The 26,617-nt window shown below is 34.4% G+C and overlaps 1 protein-coding gene and 1 non-coding gene across 2 annotated transcripts in view; both read right to left on the bottom strand.

Annotated features, from left to right (window-relative positions):
• Nucleotides 1–26,617, bottom strand: part of GPR158 (G protein-coupled receptor 158) — a 449,562-nt gene that overhangs the window by 28,609 nt on the left and 394,336 nt on the right. Inside the window, exon 7 of the mRNA XM_078075255.1 lies at nt 1,658–1,896. Coding sequence (XP_077931381.1) covers nt 1,658–1,896 — 239 coding nt within the window. The remainder of the gene's footprint in view (nt 1–1,657; nt 1,897–26,617) is intronic.
• On the bottom strand, nt 25,814–25,920 carry LOC118542027 (U6 spliceosomal RNA). Its single transcript, XR_004920383.1, has one exon. It is a non-coding gene; the product is annotated as a U6 spliceosomal RNA (small nuclear RNA).

The following is a 26,617-nucleotide window of genomic DNA, read 5'->3' as shown; positions in this document are numbered from 1 at the left end:
GTGTTCAACACAGTACTAGAGAAATGATACTCAGTGGGTCTTGTTTATTATATGAAACTTTTACTTATATATAAAGAAAGTTTATATAAAATAAATTGCAGGTTACTGTCAGCTATACATTCCTATTTATTTCTACATAGAGATCAGGTTCATGAATGTGGTTTCCTTCAGAGTGTAAAAGAAATTTTTAAAAGGCCTTAAATATATCTCAAAACCAAGGTGTACAAAATAAAAAAAAATGCTAGGTAAATAGGCCATGCTTTCTGCTTGTTTATTCCTTACCCAATGATGCTTCATCATATATTTTGAGTATTATAAAACAGAAAATAAATATAGTGGGCTTTTCTTCACAGTAATATGGGAAAGTGATTTTTTCTAGTTTGGTTAATTTGGATTGAACAATGTAAAATAATGTTAGAGGTTTCTACTGAGTAGAAATTTTGTATCTATACAATTTATTTACTTTTCATATCTACACTAAAGTCAGAATCAGATTAGTTCTATGTTTTATCTTCCGATATTTATATCTACTGATATTTTTGATATCTTCTTTGATATTGATCAAAATAATGACGGTTGGCTTTACATATAATCATTATAATCATTCCTTTTACATACCCACTTTGCTTTATTCTTACAGATATCAGGCCAATAAAATTCCTAAAATATCTCACCCAGAAAAATATTACATTTGAATTATACACTAAATACACCTTTTATTAACTTCTAGCAAAATACTAAATGTGAATATTCAACCAACAACTGCCAAATATGGGGGAGACAGAAAATAGGAATTAGACTCATGTGTTTATTTTTGACATCTGCCAAATAAAAAATAAGATTTGTTCTGTGGTTAACTGAAGGGAATGACAACAAAATAATAAAAATTTCTTTTCATTATTTTTTGTATCTTTAGAGGCCTGGCTTAAAATAGCCTAATGTTAACAACAGAAAAATTCCTATTGATTTCTCTTCCTCATTTTTCACAAAACCAGGGTATTAGAAAAACCTGTGCTTCTGGCCTAAATTGTCATGTGATTCCCCCAAGTTTTCCAGTTTCTCAGTCACAGAACTCTCTCTAACTAATCCCAAGGAGCATGGCTTCATTTTTGTGTAATACTGGACCTCCAGAGAATTCCTAATAAATTATCTTTAGAAGAATGATAGATTAGTTAAAAAGTTTGCAGGGAAAATCTCTACACCAAGAGTGCCCTGGATCCCAAGTCTGAAATATCACAGGACCAAAACTATATAAAAAATATCAGTATGTTTCCTTTTTTTCTCCCAACTAAAGAAATAAATCAAGAGAATAGCTATTGTTAATCAAATGGGAACACATTGATAAGATGCAAAACAGAAAGTCTTTTTGTATGAAGAAGTTGCTCTTATTTGCTGCATTTCTCCTTCCTGATTTACTTGATTACATTTTCTCAACAAAGCTACAAAGCTATATACCTTTGAAAAAGAATGGAAACTCAGAAAAAGTCTGCATTCCACATGTCATTACTGTCCTTTTCATAACATTGTTTTACCCAAACCACATTAGGTGAAATCCCTTTCAGTTTTGTGAAAGGGTGTGGTAAGGCTTCTAAAGAAGTCTATTTTAATGCCACTGGAGAAAGGACAAGCCATCCGCACAAACCAAGTGACCACATACCGACTGCTGTCATGTAATCCCAGCGCTCAATGAGGCACATATTGAAGATGAGGTGATCAGATGTTTGCCCTTGGCCAATAAGTGAAATCTGCCTCTCCAAATTCTGGCAAACAGATGAAGTCCAGCCAACAAGAAACCAGAATACTACCAGAAGTATTACTGCAAGCATCCTCATGACCCGTCCACCAGTCATATATGGAATCCGCTGGGCTGTTCGTGAAAGAAACACCTTCAAAACCCTGGAAAAGCAAAACATCAAAATGTGAAGGCAAACTTAACACTCAGAAAAACTCCATAATATTTTACTTTTCTAGGTGAAATTCAAACCCACCAAAAACCTACTTAAGCAGAATTTTAACATGGAAAAAACCCAGAAACAGTATTGCTTATATTTTCACTTAATTTCATTCTAGTTTTTATCTTCCAATAGCAAAACAAATATCCTACATCTAGCCAGTGAGTCAATAGATTTGTATAGGATGGAATTCTTTTGAGTGTGTCTTAATATTTTAAGGAATGTGCTTAAGATCTTAAAAAAAAAAAAAGATCCATAGGCAAGCTGGCTCAAACAGGGTTTCTGAGGGATCAAAAATAGTCCTGAAAATGAGTAGTTGGATTTCACAATATTATACTAAGTCAAAAACTTCCTTGAACCAGTTATTTTTTACAGTAAAATGATATGAAAGGTATTTTCTGAAAATTATTCTAAATGTCCTCCCTTTGTAATTATCACATTACCAAAAATAATAATGAAATAAATATGAAAACAATGAGAGAGATATTTAAATACTAGAGTAACTGAATTAAGATCTCCATATTAAGAAAGAGGATTGGGATGACCTATAGAAATTGATTTAAAAATTTTTTTTTCTGTGTGTGTAATTCGAATGAATAGCCAGATTAAGTGATATCTAAGAACTGTTCCATCTTAGTTATTGTGTGAAGACAAAATCCAACCTTATTACAGAGGTCCTTCCTCCTACCCTTTTCTATAATTTTATCTCCAGAATATTCTTAGCTGATTTAACTCCCCACTCTCATTCTGATATTTTATGTCACAAAAGTGAGTGGCTCATGATACTATCCATAATCAATTTCCAAAAGGCAAAAATAAATTTATTTTCCCAACTTTTCTATTCCCTCCTCCGTCTCATTCTTTCAAAAATTTTTTATGAAGTATTCCTATGAATTCTTCATAAAAATCGTTATAAATCCAGAAATGAAACATATACACTTGAAATAGCCTAGATGGTATTATACTATTTTTTCTCTCTCTATAGACCTTTGGTAGCTCTTCCTGAATCAACACATCGAGCAAAGAAAGTTATTTTTTTAGCAGATTTTTATTTATCCTTCTTTCCCCTATACCTTTTTTTTTAACCTGAGTTTTGTTTTTTGTTTTTTTAAAGATTTTATTTATTTATTTGACAGAGAGAGACACAACGAGAGAGGGACACAAGCAAGGGGAGTGGGAGAGGGAGAAGCAGGCTCCCGGCTGAGCAGGGAGCCCGATGCGGGACTCGATCCCAGGACCCTGGGACCATGACCTGAGCCGAAGGCAGACGCTTAACGACTGAGCCACCCAGGCGCCCCTCCCCCTATACCTTTAACTCCATTGTCCTTCAGCTAACACACAGGATGAAGATATTTAATTCTGAATAAAATATGTACCCCTAAACTTTTCTGTGGAACAATGTCAGAAAGATATTAGTATAATATAGGAATATAGTAGAAGATCTCTTTACTCTTCATTTAAGTAGTTCACCAGAGTAATGGTTATTCTCCATTCTATGTAAAACACAGTAGTACTGCCCATGTCATGCTAAACGCCAGCACTAGCAGCTAACTTGCACCTCTGTCTCGTATGCCTCAAACACCTCTGCTCCAACCAGCTGAATTGCTACTTGTTAAGAATCAGTTGTATTTGTCCCCAAATTGTGCCCATTGTTATCATCTTACACAATTTAACTAAATTATAAATAAAATAATTACACATGAATGTGAAACAAAAGGAGACTTATTTGTATAAAATCTATCTTGAATGCTTTGGAAAGACTCCATGTAGGTGAGTCATTAAATAAGCCTGGGGTGGTCAATAAGCATAAAAATCTAGAAAGAGTCTATACTCAGGTTACTTCAAAAATCTTTAGAATTACACTCTTATTTAAGAACCAACATTGTGAACAGTAGATAATGCATTACAGTAATTTATGTTAGAAAGAGAAGAGTGCACTCCAAATACCAGATACATAGTCAAAGAAGGGGCCTTTTCTCAAAAATATTGGTAAATGAGGGGCACGTGGTTGGCTCAGTTGGTTAAGCGTTGACTCCTGATTTTGGCTCACGTTATGATCTCAGGGTCCATGGAGCTCCATGGAGACTCATCACAGAGTCTGCTTGAGGATTTATCTCCCTCTCCTTCTGCCCCTCCCCACCTCATGCTATCTCTCTCTTTCTCTCCCTCCCTCTAAAATAAATAAACCTTTAAAAAATATTCGTAAATGATTATATGTATGTTTTAAATTATAGCCTCTAACACACTTCTTTTTTTTTTTTTAAAGATTTTTATTTATTTATTGAGAGAGATAGTGATAGAGAGAGAGCATGAGAGGGGGAGAGTCAGAGGGAGAAGCAGACTCCCCGCCGAGCAGGGAGCCTGATGCGGGACTCGATCCCGGGACTCCAGGATCATGACCTGAGCCGAAGGCAGTCGCTTAAACAACTGAGCCACCCAGGCGCCCTCTAACACACTTCTTTAATGCCTTTCTGCTTTAAACAAGCTTATCAACTTATTGACCAATGACTAATCCTATAAGAAGCCTTCTATCGTAATTAGCAGATCAAAATAGTCAGAGAACCCTTAGAAATAAGAGAAATTTTAAAACAAATTAATGTTTTTGCTTGTGCCAATCTTATTTTCTGTAGGAGAAACTTGCAGCCACTAGGTACACGTAATTGTTTCTGTTTATACCTGGAGATGAATTCTAAATTTTGAATGACTAGGAACTCAAAAGAGGAAATTTTGCCCCTTTTTATGGTCTTCTATTTTTTGGCTAGGCAGAAAAAAAGAGAATTCTTTTAATTCTAGACACAATTTTAATACCTGGCATATAAATATAATAAATGAATATTTATATAGTGACAATCATATGCTGGGTATCATGTTAGGCAACATGGGGGAATAAGATATAGCTCTAGAAGCTTACGATTTAACTAGAAATAAGTGTGCAAATAACTTCCATATAAAACAGCATATATTCTATGTTGTATGTACCTAGTAAGTCTAGTAACATAATAGAATAGGTGGTATTTAATCTGGACTTTGATGGATACCAATAGAAATGGAGGAAAGTGAAGAAGATACAAGGAGATAGTCTAGCTGAAGGAAATCCCATAACAAAGTACAGAGCAGGAAATATAAGTTGCATTTTGCAGAGGAAATCTGTATGATCCTAGTTTGGTAATCTTTTAGTCAATAAATCCCAATTCTAAATTATCAGAAATTTTCGTGTTTTCCAGGTGACCCTCTGGGTATTTATTATATAGTTTGAGAATTCAAGATTGTCACAGATCCCATAATCTCATTTCCAGAGAGGAAAAACCAAAGCAAAAGCCCTCATGAGTCTCCTGTTATTGATTTTAACTGTTTTTTGAATCCTGGGAAACACACTAACACAACTCTGTACTTCAATCTAAGCATTTCAGGATATTGGTTTTGGTATAATGGAATAAGATGCATTTTTCTAGCATTGCCTTAAAATAAAACGAGAAAATTCTGCCGTATCTTTAAAAGACAAGCTCTTGTTAGTTTATATGGTTCATTCCCTAGAAACCAACTTCTAAAAGGGAAATCATTAGATGTGCATTTATATGAAATACAGCTGTAGGAAAAAATACAATCATTAAACTTCTTAGATTTCTTTTTCTACTATTTTTTTTTCATAGAAATATCTTCAGGCTACCCATCTGTTCAGGTCTCACTATTTCTGAAGGAAAGCAGTAATATATACAAGAAGATTGCAAGAAATATCCAGAATTTAATATAAAAAGGCATATTTAAAGAATATATTCAGTTTTCATTATTAATAGTAGATAAATTCATAGCAATCATGTTGAAACAATGAAAAGGGCAACCCATGAATTGGCTGTCACTATATTACCTACCTCTACTTTTCACCTCCCATGCATTTCTGGTTTGAACTCGTGAAACTCTACTGTCAGGATTTGTACTTAGGTTATCAATTACTTTCTTCAAATATCTAACTGATATTGTTATTCCTAGTTTTACTTGATCTCCACCTTTCAGCATGGCTAATGAATGCACTTGGCTTCCATTCTGTCATGTCCTCTTGATTTTCTTCCTGTTCCTCTGTCAGCAACTTTGTAGTCTCTAATGCAGATTCCTCTTCCCCAGATTTCCCCTTAAGTGGTAGTGTTTCTCAAGGATCTCTTAAGTGTAGCCATCTAGATCTATTTCTTGCTCCACATATTGTATCCAGGGAATTCCATCTACTCCCCTGTTTCAGTGATCTACGGACTGGCAAGTCCCAAATCTGGGTCTTAGTTTAGATCTCTCTCCTGAGCTCAAAATCTCTCTACTCAGTGACCGACTGGACATCAGCAGGTGCCCAATATAAATCATCCCTCTCTCCATTCCTTGCTCCTCCAGCCTTCTTTGCTCCTGTGTTACCTGTCTCAGTGACTAGTACCACTTAACTGATCAAAGCAAAAACCTAGGAATAAACTTTAATTTTTCTCCCTCACCTACATTCCAGACATGAAATGAGGGTTCAGGAATTTAATTTCTGTGTCTTCAATATCTTTCAAATCTTTCTTTTTCTCCATCTTCACTGCCACTATATAGCTCTTGGTCATCAACCTGTTCTTACAGTAGCTTCCTAATTAGTCTACTTATTGGTCTTGCCCACCTTCAATCCACACCCTACATTGAAGCTACTTGATCACTTCTGATCATGTTGCTCCCTGTTTATATTCCTTCAGTGGCTCTCCCCCCAAATCCTAGCTCCTTAGTATGGTAAAAGGCCTTTAAATGGCTTTGAATATTGGTTCTCCCTTGCCCTGGCAGCCTCATCTCATCACTTTCCCTTTCCTACAGACCTGCAGGTCCCTGTGGACTATATGCAGGTGTCCTCTGTCTGAACCTTTGCCCTCAGCTTTCCTCACTGCTCCTCCCCCCACAACAATACCAACACCTAATTTAGCTAATTCCTACCTATTCTTTCATGGCTCAGTTTAGATGTTGCTTGCTCTAGGCCAGTGGTTCCCAAACCATTATCATCAACATCATCTGTAAACTTATTAGAAATGCAAATGCAGTATCTACGTGCTCTCAGGCTCATTATAATCTAGTAAACATAAATGAATAGGCAATTAAAATATAATGGTTTTGGGAAATGGTATCGCAAAAATAGTGGAATAAAGAATCCCATAAGTCCATCCCATCAATAAAAGCAATGAATAAAGTGGCAAAAACTATTAGAATCAACTTTTTTGGAACCCTGAAAAAGAATCAAAAGCTTATAGCAACCAGGGGGATGCTTAACTAAGAGAAAAACAGCTGAATCTGAGTAAAAGAGTTTTGTGACATTTTAACATACTGTTCTACCCAGTGTCCTAGTTCCCATTCCCCAGCTCAGTGGTGAACTTGAAGACAACATCCTGCATTCTCAGGACAGGTAACTAGTATTAGGCAAACACAATGGACCTTATTCTTAAAAAATTGTGGTTGCTCATTTTGACCTTTCTGGCAGCTCCCTGGAAGACTAGTTCAAAGGGCCTGCCTTTCTCTTTTTTTAATTCCAGTATAGTTAACATGAAGTGTTATATTAGTTTCAGGTGTACAATACAGTGATTCAACAACTCTATACATTACTCAGTGCTCATCATGACAGGTGTACTCTTTAATCCCATCACCTATTTCACCCATCCTCCCACTCTCCTCCTCTCCATCAGTTTGTTTTCTAGAGTTGAGTCTGTTTCTTGGTTTGTCTCTCTCTCTCTTTTTTTCCTTTGCTCATTTATTTTGTTTCTTAAATTCTACATATGAGTGAAATCATATGGTATTTGTGTCTCTGATTGACTTATTTTGCTTAGCATTATACTCTCTAGCTCCACCCATGTCATTGCAAATGGTAAGATTTTATTCTTTTTATGGCTGAATAATATTCCATTGTGTGTGTGTGTGTGTGTGTATGTGTGTGTACATCTTCTGTACCCATTCATCTATTGATGGACACTTGGGTTGCTTCCATAATTTGGCTATTGTAAAAAATGCTGCAATATAGGGGTGCATGTATCCCTCTGAATTACTGTTTTTGTATTTTTTTGGGTAAGTACCCAATAGTGTGATTACTAGATCATAGGGTAATTCTCTTTTTAACTTTTTGAGGAATCTCCATACTGTTTTCCACAGTAGCTGTACCAGTTAGCATTCCCACCAATAGTGCATGATGGTTTCTTTTTCTCCACATCCTCGCCAACATTTGTTATCTCTTGTGTTTTTGATTTTAGCCATTCTGGCAGGTGTGAGTGATATCTTATTGTAGTTTTGACTTGCATGTCAAAGGGCTTGCCTTATTTCACCAAACTGGGAACCCTCCCAAGGCGAGGTAGCTACCCGGGGGTCATCTGACTAAAATATTTAAAGGTAAATGGATTGGTTGATGCTACCTGGAACAAGGGATAATGGTTAGGACAAACAACAGACTAAACAAAAAGGAAGAAAGGCTGGGGAATGAGATCTTCTGGGCAAAAAGGGCTTTGAAAAGCTTCCATATATTCCCAGGCATCTGGAAAGCTGAAAAATGCTCATAAAAGACCTAAGAAGGCCTTAAACTTTCATATCTTGCTGACCTGAGACACTGCACAAGCAGGAACTAAAGTTTAAGGCAAAGTTGTAAAGTGTTTGACTGAGTGCTGAAGGCATGTCCCAACATGCACATACACACAGAAAGTCCATGTACAAAAAATAAGAAATTTTAAAAAGGTTTTATTTGTTCAAGGCTTTAAGGAAATCTCTGTTAAATCACTAGCTCATCACTAAGTTAACAGAACAGAGACTTCAGTGGCTATATATAACAAAGGATATGGATATTACAGAATTAGTTCAGAGAAGCCAGTAAGCAAACAAACAGCAGCAACTACTCCACGGAACAACAATAAATGCTGGGGAGGATGAAGAATCTGATTCCAGATTCGCCATATTATAATATTCAAAATGTCCAGTTTTCAAAAAAAAAAAAAAAAAGAAACATGCAAAGAAACAAGTGTGGCCCATATAAAAAAAAAAAAGAAGTTAATGGAAACTGTCTCTGAGGAAGCCCAGGCATTGTACGTACTAGACAAAGACTTTAACTATATTAAATATGGTCAAAAAGCTAACGAAAACCATGCACAAAAAACTAAAGTAAAGAAAGAATGATGTTTCACCAAATAAAGAATATCAATGAATAGATAGAAACTATACAAAGGAACCAAATAGAAATTCTGGAGTTGAAAAGTATAATAACTGAAATGGAAAATTCACTGAAAGGATTTAACTGCAGATTTGACCATGTAGAAGAGTCAGTAAATTTGAATATAGGTCAATTGAGATTATACAGTGTGAGAAGCAGAAATGAAAATAAAATGAAGGATAATGAACAGAGCCTAAGAGACATGTGGTACACTATTAAGAATATCAAGATTTGCAAAATGGGAGCTCCAGAAAGACAGGAGAGAAAAAAGCCAGAAGGAACATCTGAAGAAAAAATGACTGAAACTTCCCATATTTCACAACAGACTTAAATCTACATATTCAAGAAGCTCAAGTAATCAAAGTAAGATAAACTCAAAGAGACTCACATTAAAACACATTATAATCAAAGTGTTGAAAGCTAAGACAAAGAGAAAATCTTGAAAGCACCCTTAGAAAAGTACCCACTATATACAAGAGATTCTTAGTAAGATTAAGATCTATTCTCTTATCAGAAGCCATGGAAGTCAGAGGGCAGTGGGATAACATATTCAAAATGCTAAATGAAAAAAAAAATGTCAACAAAAATTCTATATCTGGCAAAACTGTCTTTCAAAAATGAAGGAAAAATTAAGATATTCCAGATAAATAAAATTGAGAGAGTTCATCACTAATAGATCTACAAGAAATACTAAAGGAAGTCCTTCAGGCTGAAATGAAAGACACTAGGCAGTATCTGAAATGCACACGAAATAATGAAGAACATTGGTAAAGGTAACCATAGAAATAAATATAAAAGTCAGTATTAATGTATTTTTGGTTTGTAATTCTTCTTTTTTTTCTTATATAAAAGACAACTGTATAAAGTAATAAGTATAAATCTATGTTGTTGGGCACATAATGTTGAAAGATTATAATTTGTGACACTAACAGTGTAAAAGGGAGGGCAGAGTGATATATGGCAAAGTTTTTGTATTACTGAAACTACACTGGTATTAATTTAAACTAGTTTATTATATATTTAGAATGTTAATTGTTAATCCCAAGGGCAACCATTAAAAAAATAACCATATATAGTAAAAAATGAAAATGGAATAAAAATGGGGGATTAGAAAACATTGATTTATCATAAGAGCAGGCAGTAATGGAGGAGCTGAGGAATAAAAATAAAAAAGATATATAAAAACAAGTACCAGAATGATAGAAGTATGTCCTTCCTTATGAGTAATTACATTAAATGTAAACTGGTTAAATTCTCCAACTAAAAGGTAGAGATGGCAGAATAGATTTTTAACTAGATCCAACTATATGTTGTCTACAAGAGATTCAGTTTAAACCCAAAGAAATAAATAGATTAAACTGAAACGATGGAAAAAGATATCCCATGCAAATAGTGACCAAAAGAGAGCTAGGATTCCTATGTTAATATCAGATAAAAAATACTTTAAGACAAAATTTGTTAAAAGAGGCAAAGAAAGACATAATTATAAAATTGTCAATCCATCAAAGTATTAATATTTGTAAATACATATGCACCAAACATCAGAACCTCAAACGGCATGAAGCAAATACTAACAGAATTGAAGAGAGAAACAGAGTTAGTTCTACAATAATAGTTGGAGACTTCAATACCCTGACTTCAGTAATGGATAGACTATCTAGACAGACAATAAGAAAATCGAGGGTTTCAACAACATCATGAATCACCTAGATCTAATAGACATATATAGAACACTCCACCCAACAATAGCAGATTACACATTTTTCTCAAGTGCAGAGAGAACATTCTCCAGGATAGATACAAATCAGGCCACAAAACAAGTCATAATAAATTGAAAAAGATTAAAATCATACAAAGTATCTTCTCTGACCACAGTGGATTGACATTAGAAATCAGTAACAGAAGGAAATCTAAAAAATTAACAAATATGTGGAAATTAAATGGCACATTCTTAAACAACCAATCAGTTAAACAAGAAATCACATAAGAAATTAGAAAATAATCTGAAATAAATCAAAATGAAAACAACATACCAAAGCTTATGAGTTTTAGCAAATGCGATGTTTAGAGGGAAATTTATAACTGCTAACGCCTGTATTCAAAAGAGAAGAAATATATCAAATCAATAACCTTCCATTGTAAGAAATTAGAAAATACATCCAAAGAAAGCTGAGGGAAGGTAATAATAAATATTAGAGTGGAATAAGGTGAAATGAGTAATAGAAAAACAATAGAGACAATAAGCAAACCACAGTTGGTTCTTTAAAAGGATAAACAAAATTGACAAACTTTTAGTTACTCTGACAAGGAAAAGGGGGAAAAATTCATATTACTAGAATCAGGAACGCAAGGGAAGACATTACTAGCAACTTTACAGAATGAAAAGGATTATAACAGAATACTATGAACAGCTGTATACCAAAAAAATTAGATAACCTAAATGGAATGGACTAATTCCTAGAAATACACAAATTGCCTACACTGACTCAAGAAGAAGTAGGATATCTCCAAAGACCCGTAATAAGCAAAGAGATTGAACCAGTAATTGAAAGCTTTTCGGTAAAAAAAAAAAAAAAAAGATCAGGACCAGACGGCTTCACCAGTGAATTCTACCAAATACTTAAAGAAGAATTAACACCAATTCTTCTCAAACTCTTCTAAAAATAGAAGAGGAAAGAACACATTTGTAATTATTTTATGAGGCCAGCATTCCTTTGACTCCAAAGCTAGATAAAGACATCACAATAGGGGTGCCTGGGTGGTTCAGTCCATTAAGTGTCTGATTCAATTTTGGCTCAGGTCATGATCTCAGGGTTGGGAGATCAGGCTCTGCACTGAGAGTGGAGCCTGCTCGGGATTCTCTCTCTCCCTCTCCCCCACTGTCCCTGTTTGCATGCTTGCATGCTCTCTCTCTAAATAAATAAAATCTTTTTAAAACAAGACATCACAAGAAAAAAATTACAGACCAATATCTCTTATGAATAGACATGCAAAATTGCTAAGCAAATTACTAGCAAAACAAATTCAAAAACATATTAAAGGGTTTATATACTATGACCAAGTGGGATTTATCCTGGGAATGCAAAGTGGTCAACACACAAAAATCAATCAATATAATATACCATTTTCATAGAATGAAGAAAAAACCATACCATATTAATAGAATGAAGAAGAAAATACAACCATCTTAATTTATGCAGAAAAAAGCATTTGACAAAAATCCAACACTCTTTCATGATAAAAACATCAATAACTAGCTGTAGAAGGTAACTTCTTCAACTTGATTCTTATCGGGATTTTATGAAAAACTCACAGCTATTATCATACTCAATGGTGAAAAACTGAAGTCTTTCCCCCAAATATCACAAACAAGACAACAATGTTGTTCTTACCACTTCTACACATCACTATACCAAAAATTCTAGCCATGGCAATTAGTTGAGAAAAAGAAATAAAAGGTATTCATACTGCAACAGAGCTGTCTCTATTAGTAGAGCTATCTCTATTAGTAGGTGACATGATCTTAAATATAAAAAACCCTAAAGAATACACACACACACACACACACACACACATAATTTGAGCTAAAAAACAAATTTAGTAAAGTTGTAGGATACAAGTTCAACATATAAAAAATTACTTTTATTTCTGTATACTAGTGATCCAAAAATGAACTTGAGTAAACAATTCCATTTATTATATCATGGAAATGAGTAAAATACCTAGGGGTAAATTTAACCAAGGAAGTGAAGGATGTATATGCTGAAATCTATAAAACACCACTGAAAGAAATTGAAGGAAACCTAAAGAAATGGAAAGACATTCTGTGCTCATGGGATCAGAAGATATAATATTGCTAAGATGGCAATACTTCCTAAATTGATCTATAGATTCAAGTCAATCCAGAGACTGCAATGCATTCCCTATTAAAATTGCAACTGAGCGGCACCTGGGTGTCTGCCTTTGGCTCAGGTCATGATCTCATGGTCCTTGGATCCAGCCCTGCATCAGGCTCCCTGCTCAGCAGGGAGTCTGCTTGTCCCTCTCCCTCTGATCCTCCTCCCAGCTTGTGCTCTCTCTCTCTGTCTCAAATAAATAAATAAAATCTTAAAAAAAAATTCCAAATGACTTATTTTCAGAAATGGACAAACTGATACTAAAATTCATACGAAATTGCAAAGCACTTGAAATAGCCAACCTAGGGTAAAAAAAAAAAAGTGGGAAGACTCACACTTTCTGATTTCAAATGTTATAAAGCTATACCAAGCAAAACAGTATGGCACTAGCATAAGGACAGATATACAGATCAATAGAATAAAACTGATCATCCAGAAATAAACATTTATTTACATCCATGGTCAACTGATTTTTGACAATGGTGTCAAGACCATTCAATAAGGGATAGTCTTGGGGCGCCTGGGTGGCTTAGTTGTTTAAGTGTTCAACTCTTGTTTTCAGCTCAGGTCATAGAAAATGATACAGCCTCCATGGAGAACAATTTGGTGGTTCCTCAAAATGCTAAACATGGATTTTTCCATGGGACCAAACAATTCCATTCCATTCCTGTTATTATATACCTGTGAGAACTGAAACAGATTCATACAAAAAAGCCTGTATATGAGTGTTCATAGTAACATTATCCATAATAGTCAGGAGTGGAAACAACTCATCCATCAAATGATGAATGGATAAACCAAGTGTAGCATATATACATATATATATATATATATATAGAATATTACTTTTTTATAAAAACGCATGAAGTACTGATACATATTATGACTTGGACAAACCTTGAAAATATTATGTGATGGGAAAGAAGCCAGACACAAAGAGTCACATATTATATGATTCCACTTCTATGAAATGTCTGGAATAGGTAAATCTATAGGGACCGAAAGCACATTTGTGGTTGTCAGGATTTGGGGAAGGGGTGGTCTATTCAACGGGCTTAATGTTTATTTTTGGGGTGATGAAAAATATTCTGGAATTAGATAATGGTAATGGTTGCACAACATTGTGTATGTACTAAAAGCCAGAACTGTACACTTTAAAATGGTTAAAATGATGAATTTTATGTTGTATGAATTTTACCTCAATAAAAAAAATACAATGGTTCTCATTTCTGCAGAAAAGCAGTAAATTCTTCTGTACCTTCCTGAACATTGCAGCCCTCGTCTATTATAGTCCCAGGGTATTCTTAGCCATCTGGTTGTTTTTTCCCTCCCCCAGGTGCTGAGGTGAGAAGCACCAGCCTTAAAACTTGGACTTTGCACTAGTTTATTTGCAGTGCAACTATTTTAAACTTATGTACACCATTCCCCTCTCACAAGCGTTCATTCTGCAATCTTAGGCTTGTAAAAAAAAATGGAAGAAATTTGATAATCAATATAGCATGGTGGATTCCCTAAAATAGAGGTCATTAATACTAATTGATCTAAAATCAGACCTTCTTGGGGCGCCTCGGTGGCTCAGTCAGTTAAGCGGCTGCCTTCGGCTCAGGTCATGATCCTGGGGTCCTGGGATCGAGCCCCACGTCAGGCTCCCTGCTCTGTGGGAAGTCTGCTTCTCCCTCTCCCTCTGCCTGCCACTCTGCCTACTTGTGCTCTCTCTCTCTGTGTCAAATAAATAAATAAAATCTTAAAAAATAAATAAATAAATAAAATCAGACCTTCTTTCTTTATTTGGCAAAAACACCTGATTCCTAAACCACATTCCTTTGGAATTGTTTCAATTGTAACAATATTGCAAATAAAGAACATTTCATAGCAATTGTGTGCTTGTGCTCCAAAGATGTTTAATTTGAAAAGTTTTGGATAAAATCTTGCAGAGAAAGATTTAAATGTAGATACTATTGCTCCTTCTCCACTGTTCTCCCACCCCCAATTTACTACAGAAAGATATTTCAAACAATAAGCAGATGATGAATCATTCTGAAGACGAAGGAGAAGAAATCAGATTATCAAAAGTTAAGAATTACATGCTGTTCCTTTCCTTACATCTAGAGTAAATATAAATTCTATGGCCATTGTCTTCCAAGTACAAGTATAAAAATAGGTTCTGTCCTTGTATTTCAATTACTTAGCACTGATTAATGAGTAGAAATAATTTTTTTAAAGATTTATTTATTCATTTGAGAGAGAGAGAGTGCACACATGAGGGGAAGGCGGGGCAGAGGGAGAAGGAGAGAGAGAATCCTCAAACAAGACTCCTGCTGAGTGCAGAGCCTGGCAGGGCTCCATCCCAGGACCCTGAGATCATGACCTGAACTGCAATCGAGTCACCTGCTTAACCAACTGAGCCACCCAGGTGTGCCAGCAGAAATAATTTTAAGTTAAAATTTCATTCCAAGTTTCAGTGTTTTTAAAATTTAATGTTTTACTATTTAATATGACATTTTGGTATTCAAAAACATGATTTTAGACAAACCATAAAAACAAATTTATTACAGATGGTTGTCTAATAGCATCATTACTTAAATGAGCAATTATATTACAATCTCAAAAGGGAAACATAACACTAATGGTTTTGTAGTTAGAAAATTTTTAAAATGACACCATTTTAATGTTACTATTTAAATTTTTATCTGTTCTTACTTCTAACTCATGATTTAGTTTTGCTGTCTGAACAAAACAAAACAAAACAGAACAAAACAAAACCCTTTTCCTCTGAAATAGGTTAATCACAGATAAGTATTTCCCCAGGCATATCCTAAGGCAAAGCTGTTTGAACCTGTTTTCTCTTCAATCATGATTGTTCAAATTGGAATGTGGTAAAAATAACAGAAAACTTGTTTCTCTTTCTAAAGACAGTTTTAATAATTTTATAAGATCTAACACTCTAGTCTTTCAGTCTCTTTAGCGTATATTTAAAGATAAAGAATAGTACCAGACCATAAGGGACCACAAAGATGACAAAAACTTTTTCTCAAATCTTTGCAAATATATAGTTACTCTTTTGTATGTGTGATTACTTATAAAAACAAGAAAACAAAATTCTCAATGAATAGTTACACATTAACTTATTTAACCTATTTTAGGTGTTAGTCTCATATAAAGAAATGTTAAACAAAAGGAATTCTAAACAATATAAATAATAAAAAACAAATGTAAAAAAACTCTAAAATTACTGTTGCATTCACCTTCACCTTAACCCACAGTAAAATACACAAAATATGTATTAGTTAGCAAGTAGAAGATGCCACCACAAAAGAAATTCAGGAGATCTGCTATGTATGTAACAACTGCTCAGTTTATCTGACTAGTAATATTTTTAACTTCTTAGATGGCATTAATTATTCTTGAAATAGAAGAACTTTTGGTTATTGTCAATGAAACTTTTAGAAATTAATTATAAAGTATTATTGTGATCGCTCTTCGGTTCTTGTGCTGTTTAACTATTTACACTTTGTCTCACTGCTAGATTTAAAACTCTTTGACTTAAACATTCCAGGTCCCAAAGTCCCTACTACATCAACTTGCCTATTACAGATCATTTAAGTGTTATACAGTATCACAAAGACTCATCTATTTTTACATGCAATTTGATTCCTCCATTAAAACTATAATATATGATCAAAGTAACAAAAAAAGAAAACTATAAACAAATAAAAGGAAAGAAATGAACGCTACCTAAAAACACTGTTAGCATTTTGGTGAATTTTATTCTCTAGTATTTTTTCTAATGTATATAAAATATTTTATAATATTAGGATTATAATATATAATTTATATGATTTTTAAAATATAATATGGAATTCTGAGCATTGTCATATAACATTCTATATTTGTAAATAGCATGATATATGATAGCACATAATCTTTCTTTTTAAAAAGATTTTATTTATTTGACAGAGACACAGTGAGAGAGGGAACACAAGTAGGGGGAGTGGGAGAGGGAGAAGCAGGCTTCCCGCCGAGCAGGGAGCCCGATGAGGGGTTCAATCCCAGGACCTTGGGACCATGACCTGAGCCGAAGGCAGACGCCCAACGACTGAGCCACCCAGGCGCCCACAAATAATCTTTTTTTTTTTTTAAGGTTTTTATTGATTTGAGAGAGAGAAAATGAGAGAGAGAGAGAGCATGAGAAGGGGGAGGGTCAGAGGGAGAAGCAGACTCCTTGCTGAGCAGGGAGTCAGATGCGGGACTCGATCCTGGGACTCCAGGATCATGACCTGAGCCAAAGGCAGTCGCTTAACCAACTGAACCACCCAGGCACCCAATCTTTTAAGCAAATCATTATTTTTTTTTTTTATTATAAGCTACACTCCAGTGGACACTTTTTTCTCACTCCTTCAAAGCCCCTCAAAGTCTAAGGATGGAAAATAGAAATCTACTGTATTAACTTATATATGTATCAGCTGTTACTATCTATACTGGGGAACATTGTTTCATCTATTTTGTCAGGTTTAGAATGCATTGAAAATTAACTGAAAAAGTAATTGAGAAGATAGGTGGTAGTACAAGGTTAATAAGTTTTAAAGATATAAAGTTTCATATTTTTATATTGGAACAGATGCCAACTTAGGAAAAATCTTCTAGTGACTAAAGAACATAGGGGGGCGCCTGCGTGGCTCAGTCGTTAAGCGTCTGCCTTCGGCTCAGGTCATGATCCCAGGGTCCTGGGATCGAGCTCCACATCGGGCTCCCTGCTCAGCGGGAAGCTGCTTCTTCCTCTCCCACTCCCCCTGCTTGTGTTCCCTCTCTCGCTGTGTCTCTCTCTGACAAATAAATAAAATCTTAAAAAAAAAAAAAAATAAAGAACATAGGAAAAATTTTATCTACATAAAACCTGGCTATAATATGAAAAAAACTGAGCAACCTTCTGCAGATGGACTCTTCTTAGCAAGTTAAGAAGTATTTGCAATTACAGCCTTTTACATGAGCTTGATCTGTTTTGTTTAGGTGCCCTTCATAACTTCTTTGCTTATATACTAGGGCCTGCTGTATTGTGTTTTTCTCTCCACCACGTTCTCAAATCCTCCACAACCACTGACAAACCTCTTTCTTTCACGTCACCTTCCCAGACTGCCTGACTGGATATTACATTTTCTTGCTGACACCTAGAGTGTAATCTGTGTTTCTGAATATGTTTGTTCTACCTATTTGCCTTTATTTTAAGAATATTTATGAAATTCTTGCAGATAAATTTTTGTGTACACCCTTAATTTTTTTCTTTAGATTTCAAAAAATAACTCATTTTTTTAAAAGCTCTTGATACATATTACCAAATATCTCCAGTGGATTGTACCATTTATACTCTGTTCTGCAAAGTATGAGGCTATCTTACCCCCTGGATATTTAATATTACTGATAGTTATAATGAAAAAAAAAACCTTTCTCCTGAAATAAATGGAACATTAATCTATAATTTCTCATTCTTTTATTCAATTTTTTTGAATTTAGTTTTATAATTTGTTGAAATTCTTATAAGTTGAGATGAGACTGTAACGTAATTTTTTCTAGACAAAGAGCTAATTTTCAAATGCTTGTTTATTGAATTGGCCATTCTCATTCTATTGTTTTGGAAAGCTTTCTCTCTAAAAGTTTCATAGTGCTTTCATCTTGCTAATGCATATCATCTCTTGGGATTATTCCTAGGTAATTCAGGTTTATATGTAAGATTGTGAATAGGAAATTGTCATCATTACCTTCTCCAATTTAAAGGTAAATAGAAAGGTATTGTTTTCATACAAATCTATACACCTTGCTCACCTTTTCTTGATTGAATTTTATAATTATTTGAATAATTCTTTTTCAGAGATAGCATTCACATGCTCATAAAATTCTCCATCTTATGGTGTACTTATAAAATTCAGTGGTTTTAGTATATTCATAAAACTGTGCATCATAACCCTTATCTAATTCCAGAACATTTTCATCACCTCAAAAAGAAACCTCATACCCACTAACTGTTACTCCCCATTCCTCATTTTCCCCTAGACCCTGGTAACCACAAATCTACTTTCTGTCTCCATAAATTTGTCTATTATGAATATTTCATGAAATGAAATCATAGACTATGTAGCATGAAAAAATACACTTCATACTTTTCCTGATGAATAATATTCCATTGTATGGATATACCACAGATTGTTTATCCATTCATCAGTTGATATATGTGTATATACCTAGGAGTGGAACTGTTGGGTGATATGGTAACTTTATGTTTAATATTCTGAGGAACCAAACTGTTTCAGAAAATGGCTGTAGCATTTTACAATCCCACCAGCAACGTATGAGGTTTTCAAATTCTCCACATCCTCACCAACACTGTTATTATATGACTTTTTGACTACAGTTATCCTTGTGGGTTTGAAGTGCTATCTCAGTGTGGTCTGATTTTCGTATCTCTAATGACTAATAAAAGTTAAGCATCTTTTCAGTACATACATGCCACTTGTGTATCTTCTTGGAAAAGTGTCTATTCAATTCAATTCCCATGTTTAAAGTTGGATTGTTTGTCCTTTAGTTGTTGAGTTGTAATACTTCTTTACATATACTGGATACCAAACCCTTACCAGATATATAATGTACAAATATTTTCTCCTATTCTGCAGATTTTTACTTTTTTTTGCTATACAGTTCTTTTATTAAAGTTAAATTTATTTACAGAGAAAGACAAATACCATATGATTTCACTTATATGTGGAACTTAAGAAACAAAACAATGAACATAGGGGAAGGGAAGGAAAAATAAAATAAGATGAAAACAGAGAGGGAGGCAATTCATAAGAGACTCTTAACTATAGGAAACAAACTAAGGGCTGCTGGAGGGGAGATGGGTGGGGGGATGGGGTAACTGGGTGATGGGCATTAAGGAGGGCACTGGAAGTAATGAGCACTGGGTGTTGTAGGCAACTGATGGATCACTAAATTCTACCTCTGAAACTAATAATACAATATATGTTAATTAAATTGAATTTAAATAAAAAAATTTAAAAGTTAAATTTATTTACACAGAACAAAATCTACAGATCGGTGCACAAATCAATGACTTTTGATGAATGCAACAATTTATGTAACCCACACTTCCATCAATTCAGGAAGTTCCCGTATGCTTGTTTCAGCCAGACTTCGTTGGCATTCACCAAGAGACAACTACCATTCTAATTTTTTCCCCTACAGATTAGTTTTACCTGATTTACATCTGATTTACAGATAAATAGAATTATACAGTAAGAACTGTTCTGTGTCTGCCTTGTTTTGCTTAACATGTTTTTGAGGTTTTCTCATATTATTGTGGATAAGTAGTTTTTTTATTACTCAGTAATATGCCTTTGTATGAATTATTGTAATTAGTTTATCCATTTTTCTGTTGATGGACATTGTGTCGGCTCAAGTTTGGGGCTATTATAAAGAAAGCCATTGTGATCATTCTTGCACAAGTCTGTGTGGGTATTTATCTTGGGTAAATGTCCAGGAATAGAACTGCTGATCATATAGTAAATGTATATTTAACTTTGTATGAAAATGCCAGTTTTCCAAGTGGCTAAGCCATTTTTCATTTTCACTAACAATGTATGAGTGTCCCATCTGTTCCACATTCTCACTAACACTGATGGTGTTAATCTTTTTAATTGTAGCCATTCCAGTAATTACAAAATGGTATCTCACTGGGATTTTAATTTTAATTTCTTTAATGACTAATAATATTTAGCATAGTTTTATGTGCTACTGGACATTTCTGTGTCTTCTTTTATGAAGTTCAATCCTTTTTATTGTATTGTTTGATTTTTCATAATTTGTAGAACTTTATATATTATGGATAAAGTCCTTTGAAAGATATTTATGATGAATATTTTCTCCCACTCTGTAACTTGATTGTTTTGTCCTTTTTAAAAAACAATTGAGGTATAACTGACAAATAACATTATATTACTTTCAGGTATATAACATAATGATCCAATATTCATATATTATGAGATGATCAACACAGTAAGTCTAGTTAACACCTGTTGCCATTCATAGTTACAAAATTCTTTTCTTAATGCAGACTTTTAAGATCTACTTTCTTAGCAACTTTCAAATATGCGATACAGATTTATTAACCATTGTCACCATGCTGTACATTATATTCCCATGACTTATTTATTTTATACCGTTTGACTCCTTTCACCCATTTGCCCATCCCCCACACCCACCCTCTGGTAACCACCAGTCTGTTCTCTGTATCTATGAGCTTGGTTTTTTTTTTGTTTTGTTTTTTAGATTCCACATATAAGTGAGATCATACAGTATTGGTGTTTCTCTCTCTGACTTATTTCACTTAACATAATACCCTCCAGGTCCATTCATGTCTCAATGGCAATATTTCATTCTTTTTTATGGCTGAATAATATTCCATTGTCTATATCTACCACCTCTTTTTTATCCATTCATCCATCAGTGGACACTTAGGTTGTTTCCATATCATAGCTATTATAAATAATGATGCAATGAGCATGGGGTACATATATCTTTTCAAGTTTGTGTTTTGTTTTCTTCAGATAAATACCCAGAAGTGGAATTGCTGGACCATATGGTAGTTCTATTTTTAATGTTTTGAGGAACCTCCACACTGTTTTCCATAATGACTGCACCAATTTACATTCCCACCAACAAGTGTAAGAGGGTTCCCTTTTCTCCATATCCTTGCCAACACTTGTTATTTCTTGTTCTTTTTGATAATAGCCATTCTTACAGGTGTGATATATCTCATTGTGGTTCTGATCCATATTTCACTGATGATTAGATGCTGAGCATCTTTTCATGTGCCTGTTGACTATTTGTATGTCTTCTTTAGAAATATGTCTATTCTACCCATTTTAAAATCAGATTTTTTTGTTATTGAGTTTTATGAGTTCTTTATATATTTTGGATATCAACTCCTTATCAGATATATGAATTTCAAATATTTTCTCCCATTCAGTAGGTTGCCTTTTCATTTTGTTGGTCGTTTCCTTGGCTGAGCATAAGCTTTTTATTTTGATGTAGTCCCACTTGTTTATTTTTGCTTTTGTTGCCTTTGCTTTTGGAATCAGATTCAAAATCATTGCCAAGACTGACATCAAGGAGCTTACTGCCTATGTTTTCTTCTAAGAGTTTCATGGCTTCAGGTCTTACATTCAAGTCTTTAATCCATTTTGAGTTAATTTTTGTGTATAGTGTAAGATAGTGCTCCAGTTTCATTCTTATGCATGTGGCTGTCCGGTCTTCCCAGCACCATTTATTGAAGAGACTATCCTTTCCCCATTGTATATTCTTGCTTCCTTTGTTGTAAATTAATTCACCATATATGAATGGGTTTATTTCTGGATAGTCTTCTATTCCACTGGTCTCTGTTTTGTTGTTGTTTTTAAGTAGGCTCCATGCCCAGCATAGAGCCCAACACAGGGCCTGAACTCATAACCCTGATATCAAGACCCGAGCTAAGACCAAGAGTAGGATGCTCAACCTACTGAGCCACACTGGTGTCCCTCTGTGACTGTTTTCTATGCCAATGCCATACTGTTTTGATTGCTGTAACTCTGTAATATCGTTTGAAATCAGGGAGCATGATGCCTCCAGCTTTGTTCTTTCCATTTGTTTATGTCTTCTTCAATTTCTTTCATCAACGTGTTATAGCTTTCAGTGTACAGGTCTCAGTTACATTTATTCCTAGGTATTTTATTCTTTTTGATGCAATTTTAAATAGAACTGTTTTCTTAATTTCTCTTTATAATAGTTTGTTATTAGTATAGGAACACAATAGATTTTTGTATATTGATTTTATATCCTGCAACTTTACTGAATTCATTTATTAGTTCTAACAGATTTTTGGTAGTGTCCTTAGGATTTTCTGTATATATTATGTCATCTGCAAGTTGTGACAGTTTTACTTCTTCCTTTCCAATTTGGATATATTTTATTTCTTTTTCCTGCCTAATTGTTTTAGCTAGGACTTCAAACACTATGTTGAATAAAAGTGATAAAAGTGGGCATCCTTAGGGTGCCTGGGTGGCTCACTCAGATAAGCATCTGCCTTCGGTTCAGGTCATGATCCCAGGGTCCTTGCTGGGATCCCTGCTCAGTGGGGAGCCTGCTTCTCCCTCTCCTTCTGCTGCTCCCCCTGCTTCTGCTCTCTCTTTCTCTGTCAAATAAATAAAATCTTAAAAAAAAAAGTGGGCATCTTTGTCTTGTTCCTGATCTTAGAGGAAAAGCTTTCAGCTTTTCACCATTGAATAGGATGCTAGCTGTGGCCTTGAGATCCTGTATGGCCTTTATTATGTTTAGGTACATTCCCTCTATACCTTAATGTTCAGAGTTTTTATCATAAATGATTTTTGCCTTCATTCTGTCACTTTATTTTTTATTGAAGTATAGTTGACACACAATGTTATAATACTTTCAGGTGTGCAACATAGTAATTTGAGAATTTCATACATCATGCTATAATCCCTGCAAGTGTAGCTACCATCTGTCACTATACAATGCTATTACAGTATCATTGATATATTCCCTATGCTGTACCTTTTATCCCTGTAACTTACTCATTGCATAACTGGAAGCCTGTATCTCCCACTACCCTTCACTCATTTTGCCCATCCTCCCACCCTCATTATTTTGTTACTTTCTTGATTCTATCCTTTGATGCACAAAAGTTTTTCATTTTGTTAAGGTCCAATTTATCTATTTTTTTCTTTTGTTTTGTTTGTGCTTTGGGTTTTTCTCCAAGACTATGAATATTTATGTTTCCTTCTAAGAGTTTTACGGTTTTAGGTTTTACACTTAGGTCTTTGATCCATTTGGAATTAATTCTTGTATATGGTGTAGATTTAGAGGTCCAACCTCATTCTTTTGCCTAGAGAAACCTGGTATTGATCTGTGTGTCTCTTCCTATTCCAGTATCATACTGTCTTGATTGCTGTAGTTTTGAAGTAAGTTTTAAAATCAGGAAGTGTGAGTCTTCCAACTTTATTCTTCTTTTTTAAGATTGTTTTGCAGTCAAATGCTCTACCACTGAGCTATACCCCCCTAAGATTGTTTTGGCTATTCTGGTCCCTTTGCATTTCTGTATGAATTTTAGAACCAGCTTGTCAATTTCTACAAAAAAGTTAGCTGGGATTTTAATAGGAATTAGGCTGATTCAATTTAGGAAATATAGCAATCTGAAAATACTAAGTTTTTCAAACCATGAATAAGGGATCTTTCCATTTTTTAAGGTTTTCTTTAATTTCATTCCACAGTGTTTTGCAGTCTTCAGCGCACCTTTGTAGTAGTTCTGTTGTTAAACTTATTCTTATATATTTTATTTTTATGTTATTGTAAATGAAAATATCCCCTTAATTTCAGTTTTAGTTTGTTGCTAGTGTGTAAAATACAACTGATTTTTACATATTGGTCTTGTATACTGCACCATTGCTAAACCTGTTTATTACGTCTAATAGTTTTTTGGTAGATTCCTTAGGATTTTCACTACAGAAGATCATGTCACCTGCAAATAGTTTTACTTCTTTCTTCCATCTGGATATCTTTTATTTCTTTTTGGAGCTTAATTGCTCAGGTGAGAACTTCCAGGACAACGTAGAATAGAAGTAGCAAGATTGAACATTCTTATCTTGCTCCCAATCTTAGGGGGAAAGACTTCAGTCCTTCATCATTAAGCAGGATGTCAGCTGTGGATTTTTCACAGATAACTTTTATCAGGATGAGGAAGTTCCCTTCCATTCCTAGTATGATGAGTGTTTTTCTCATGAGAGTGTGTTGGATTTTTGTCAAATGCTTTTTCTGCATTAGTTGAGATTTGACCTTTATTATGTTAATATACTCTATTACATTGATTGATTTTTGTATTCATGGGCTAAATCCCACTTGGTCATGATGTATAATTCTTTTTGGTTGCTGGATTCTGTCTGGATTGAGATTTTTATGTCTATATTCATAAGAGATATTGGTCTGCAATTTTGTTTTCTTGTGATATATTTTAATCTATTTTTGCTATCAGGGTAATACTGACTTCTTACAATGAATAGGAAATGTTGTCTTACCTATTTTTCAGAATGGTTTGCAAAAAATTAGTGTTAATTCTTTAATTTATTGGTATAATTGAATAAATAAATAAAATCTTTAAAAAAAAAAAAGATTATATTCTGGGCCATAAAATGAGTTTTTAAATTTAAGTGGATTCAAGTCATACAAGGTATGAGCTCTGACTACAACAGAATTAAATTAGAAATAAAAAACAAAGATTTTTAGAAAATCCCTCAACTATTTGCACACTAAATAATACTTCTAAATAATCTGTGGGTCAAAGAGTAATTCAAATTAGAAATTATTTTGAACTGAATGAAAATGTAAACACAACTCAGGTATTCTGGACTGGACACATGTAAATGCTAGGTGACGGGCAACAGAGTAACTGGAGGCCAGGGGAACTGATGGTGCGACAGAAAGGACACAGGTGTGTCTACCCAATAACTCAAGCCAAGCCGTTGCCTCTGGGTCCTGACAACAGCAGTGGGGGATGGCAGTAAAGGGCTTGCAAAAGCAGACTCTCTCACTGTGGCTAGCCTGCCTTTCCTTCCTTCCTTCCACCCTCCCTCCCTCCCTCCTTCCTTCCCTCCTTCCCTCCCTCCCCTCTCTCCCCTCCCTCCCCTCCCTCCCTTCCTTCCTACCTTCCTTCCTGTTTAAGTTAATATATTTATTACAGCAGGTCTTTATTCAAAAATACGGAACGCTTCACGAATCTGCGTGTCATCCTCGTGCAGGGGCCGTGCTAACCTTTTTTGTGTCATTCCAGTTTTAGTATATGAGCTGCTGAAGTGAGCACTCACTGTGGCCTTTAAAGCCTGGCTGCCCTTCTTTCTGCTACATGAATGAATGAATCTCATTTCCCACTTACTCTCTTTTATCTACTTCACATGAGGAAAAGAAACATTTCCACTTGAGGGCATACAGGATTTGTTAGTTTCTAATGAAGAATATTAGGATAAAGTATTTATCAACTACAGTCTGGGAAGTACTAATTCTGAATTACCAGATGGGTTTTTATTCATAATTTTAATGTTGATTAACACACATACACACACACACACAATTGTATGCACACATAGACAAGTCGAAACCATACAATCCAGGCAATAAAAAAAACCCATGTTTCCAATGTGCCACACAGCCCCTAAACTATATATTCTAATTCAAACCTATTTCCAGAAATCTTGATGTAAAATGTTGATGCTGTGACTAGAAACTGGAGCATGTATATATATATAGCAAAAACAAAAAGAGAAGTTTAATATTGAAAAGCTCTGAATTTAGATGTTATAAAATAAAGTGTATTTCAGAATTATGTGTCACAAAAAAATCAAGTAGGACATCTGATGTCAGACAAAATAAGTAAAGCTTTAAAGTCTCTTCAGTTTTCTGAGTGGGATACATTCCCATTTTATTCCTGTCTAATATTTAATACATTCTGAAAAGTAGAACAATTAAAAAATGAATTTTACTTTTATTTCTAATTGCATTAA

The sequence above is a fragment of the Halichoerus grypus genome, chromosome 6, assembly GCF_964656455.1.
Source record: "Halichoerus grypus chromosome 6, mHalGry1.hap1.1, whole genome shotgun sequence".
NCBI classification, from domain to species: domain Eukaryota; kingdom Metazoa; phylum Chordata; class Mammalia; order Carnivora; family Phocidae; genus Halichoerus; species Halichoerus grypus.
The sequence above is the reverse complement of the archived record's forward strand: the minus strand, read 5'-3'. Positions and strand labels throughout refer to the sequence as shown.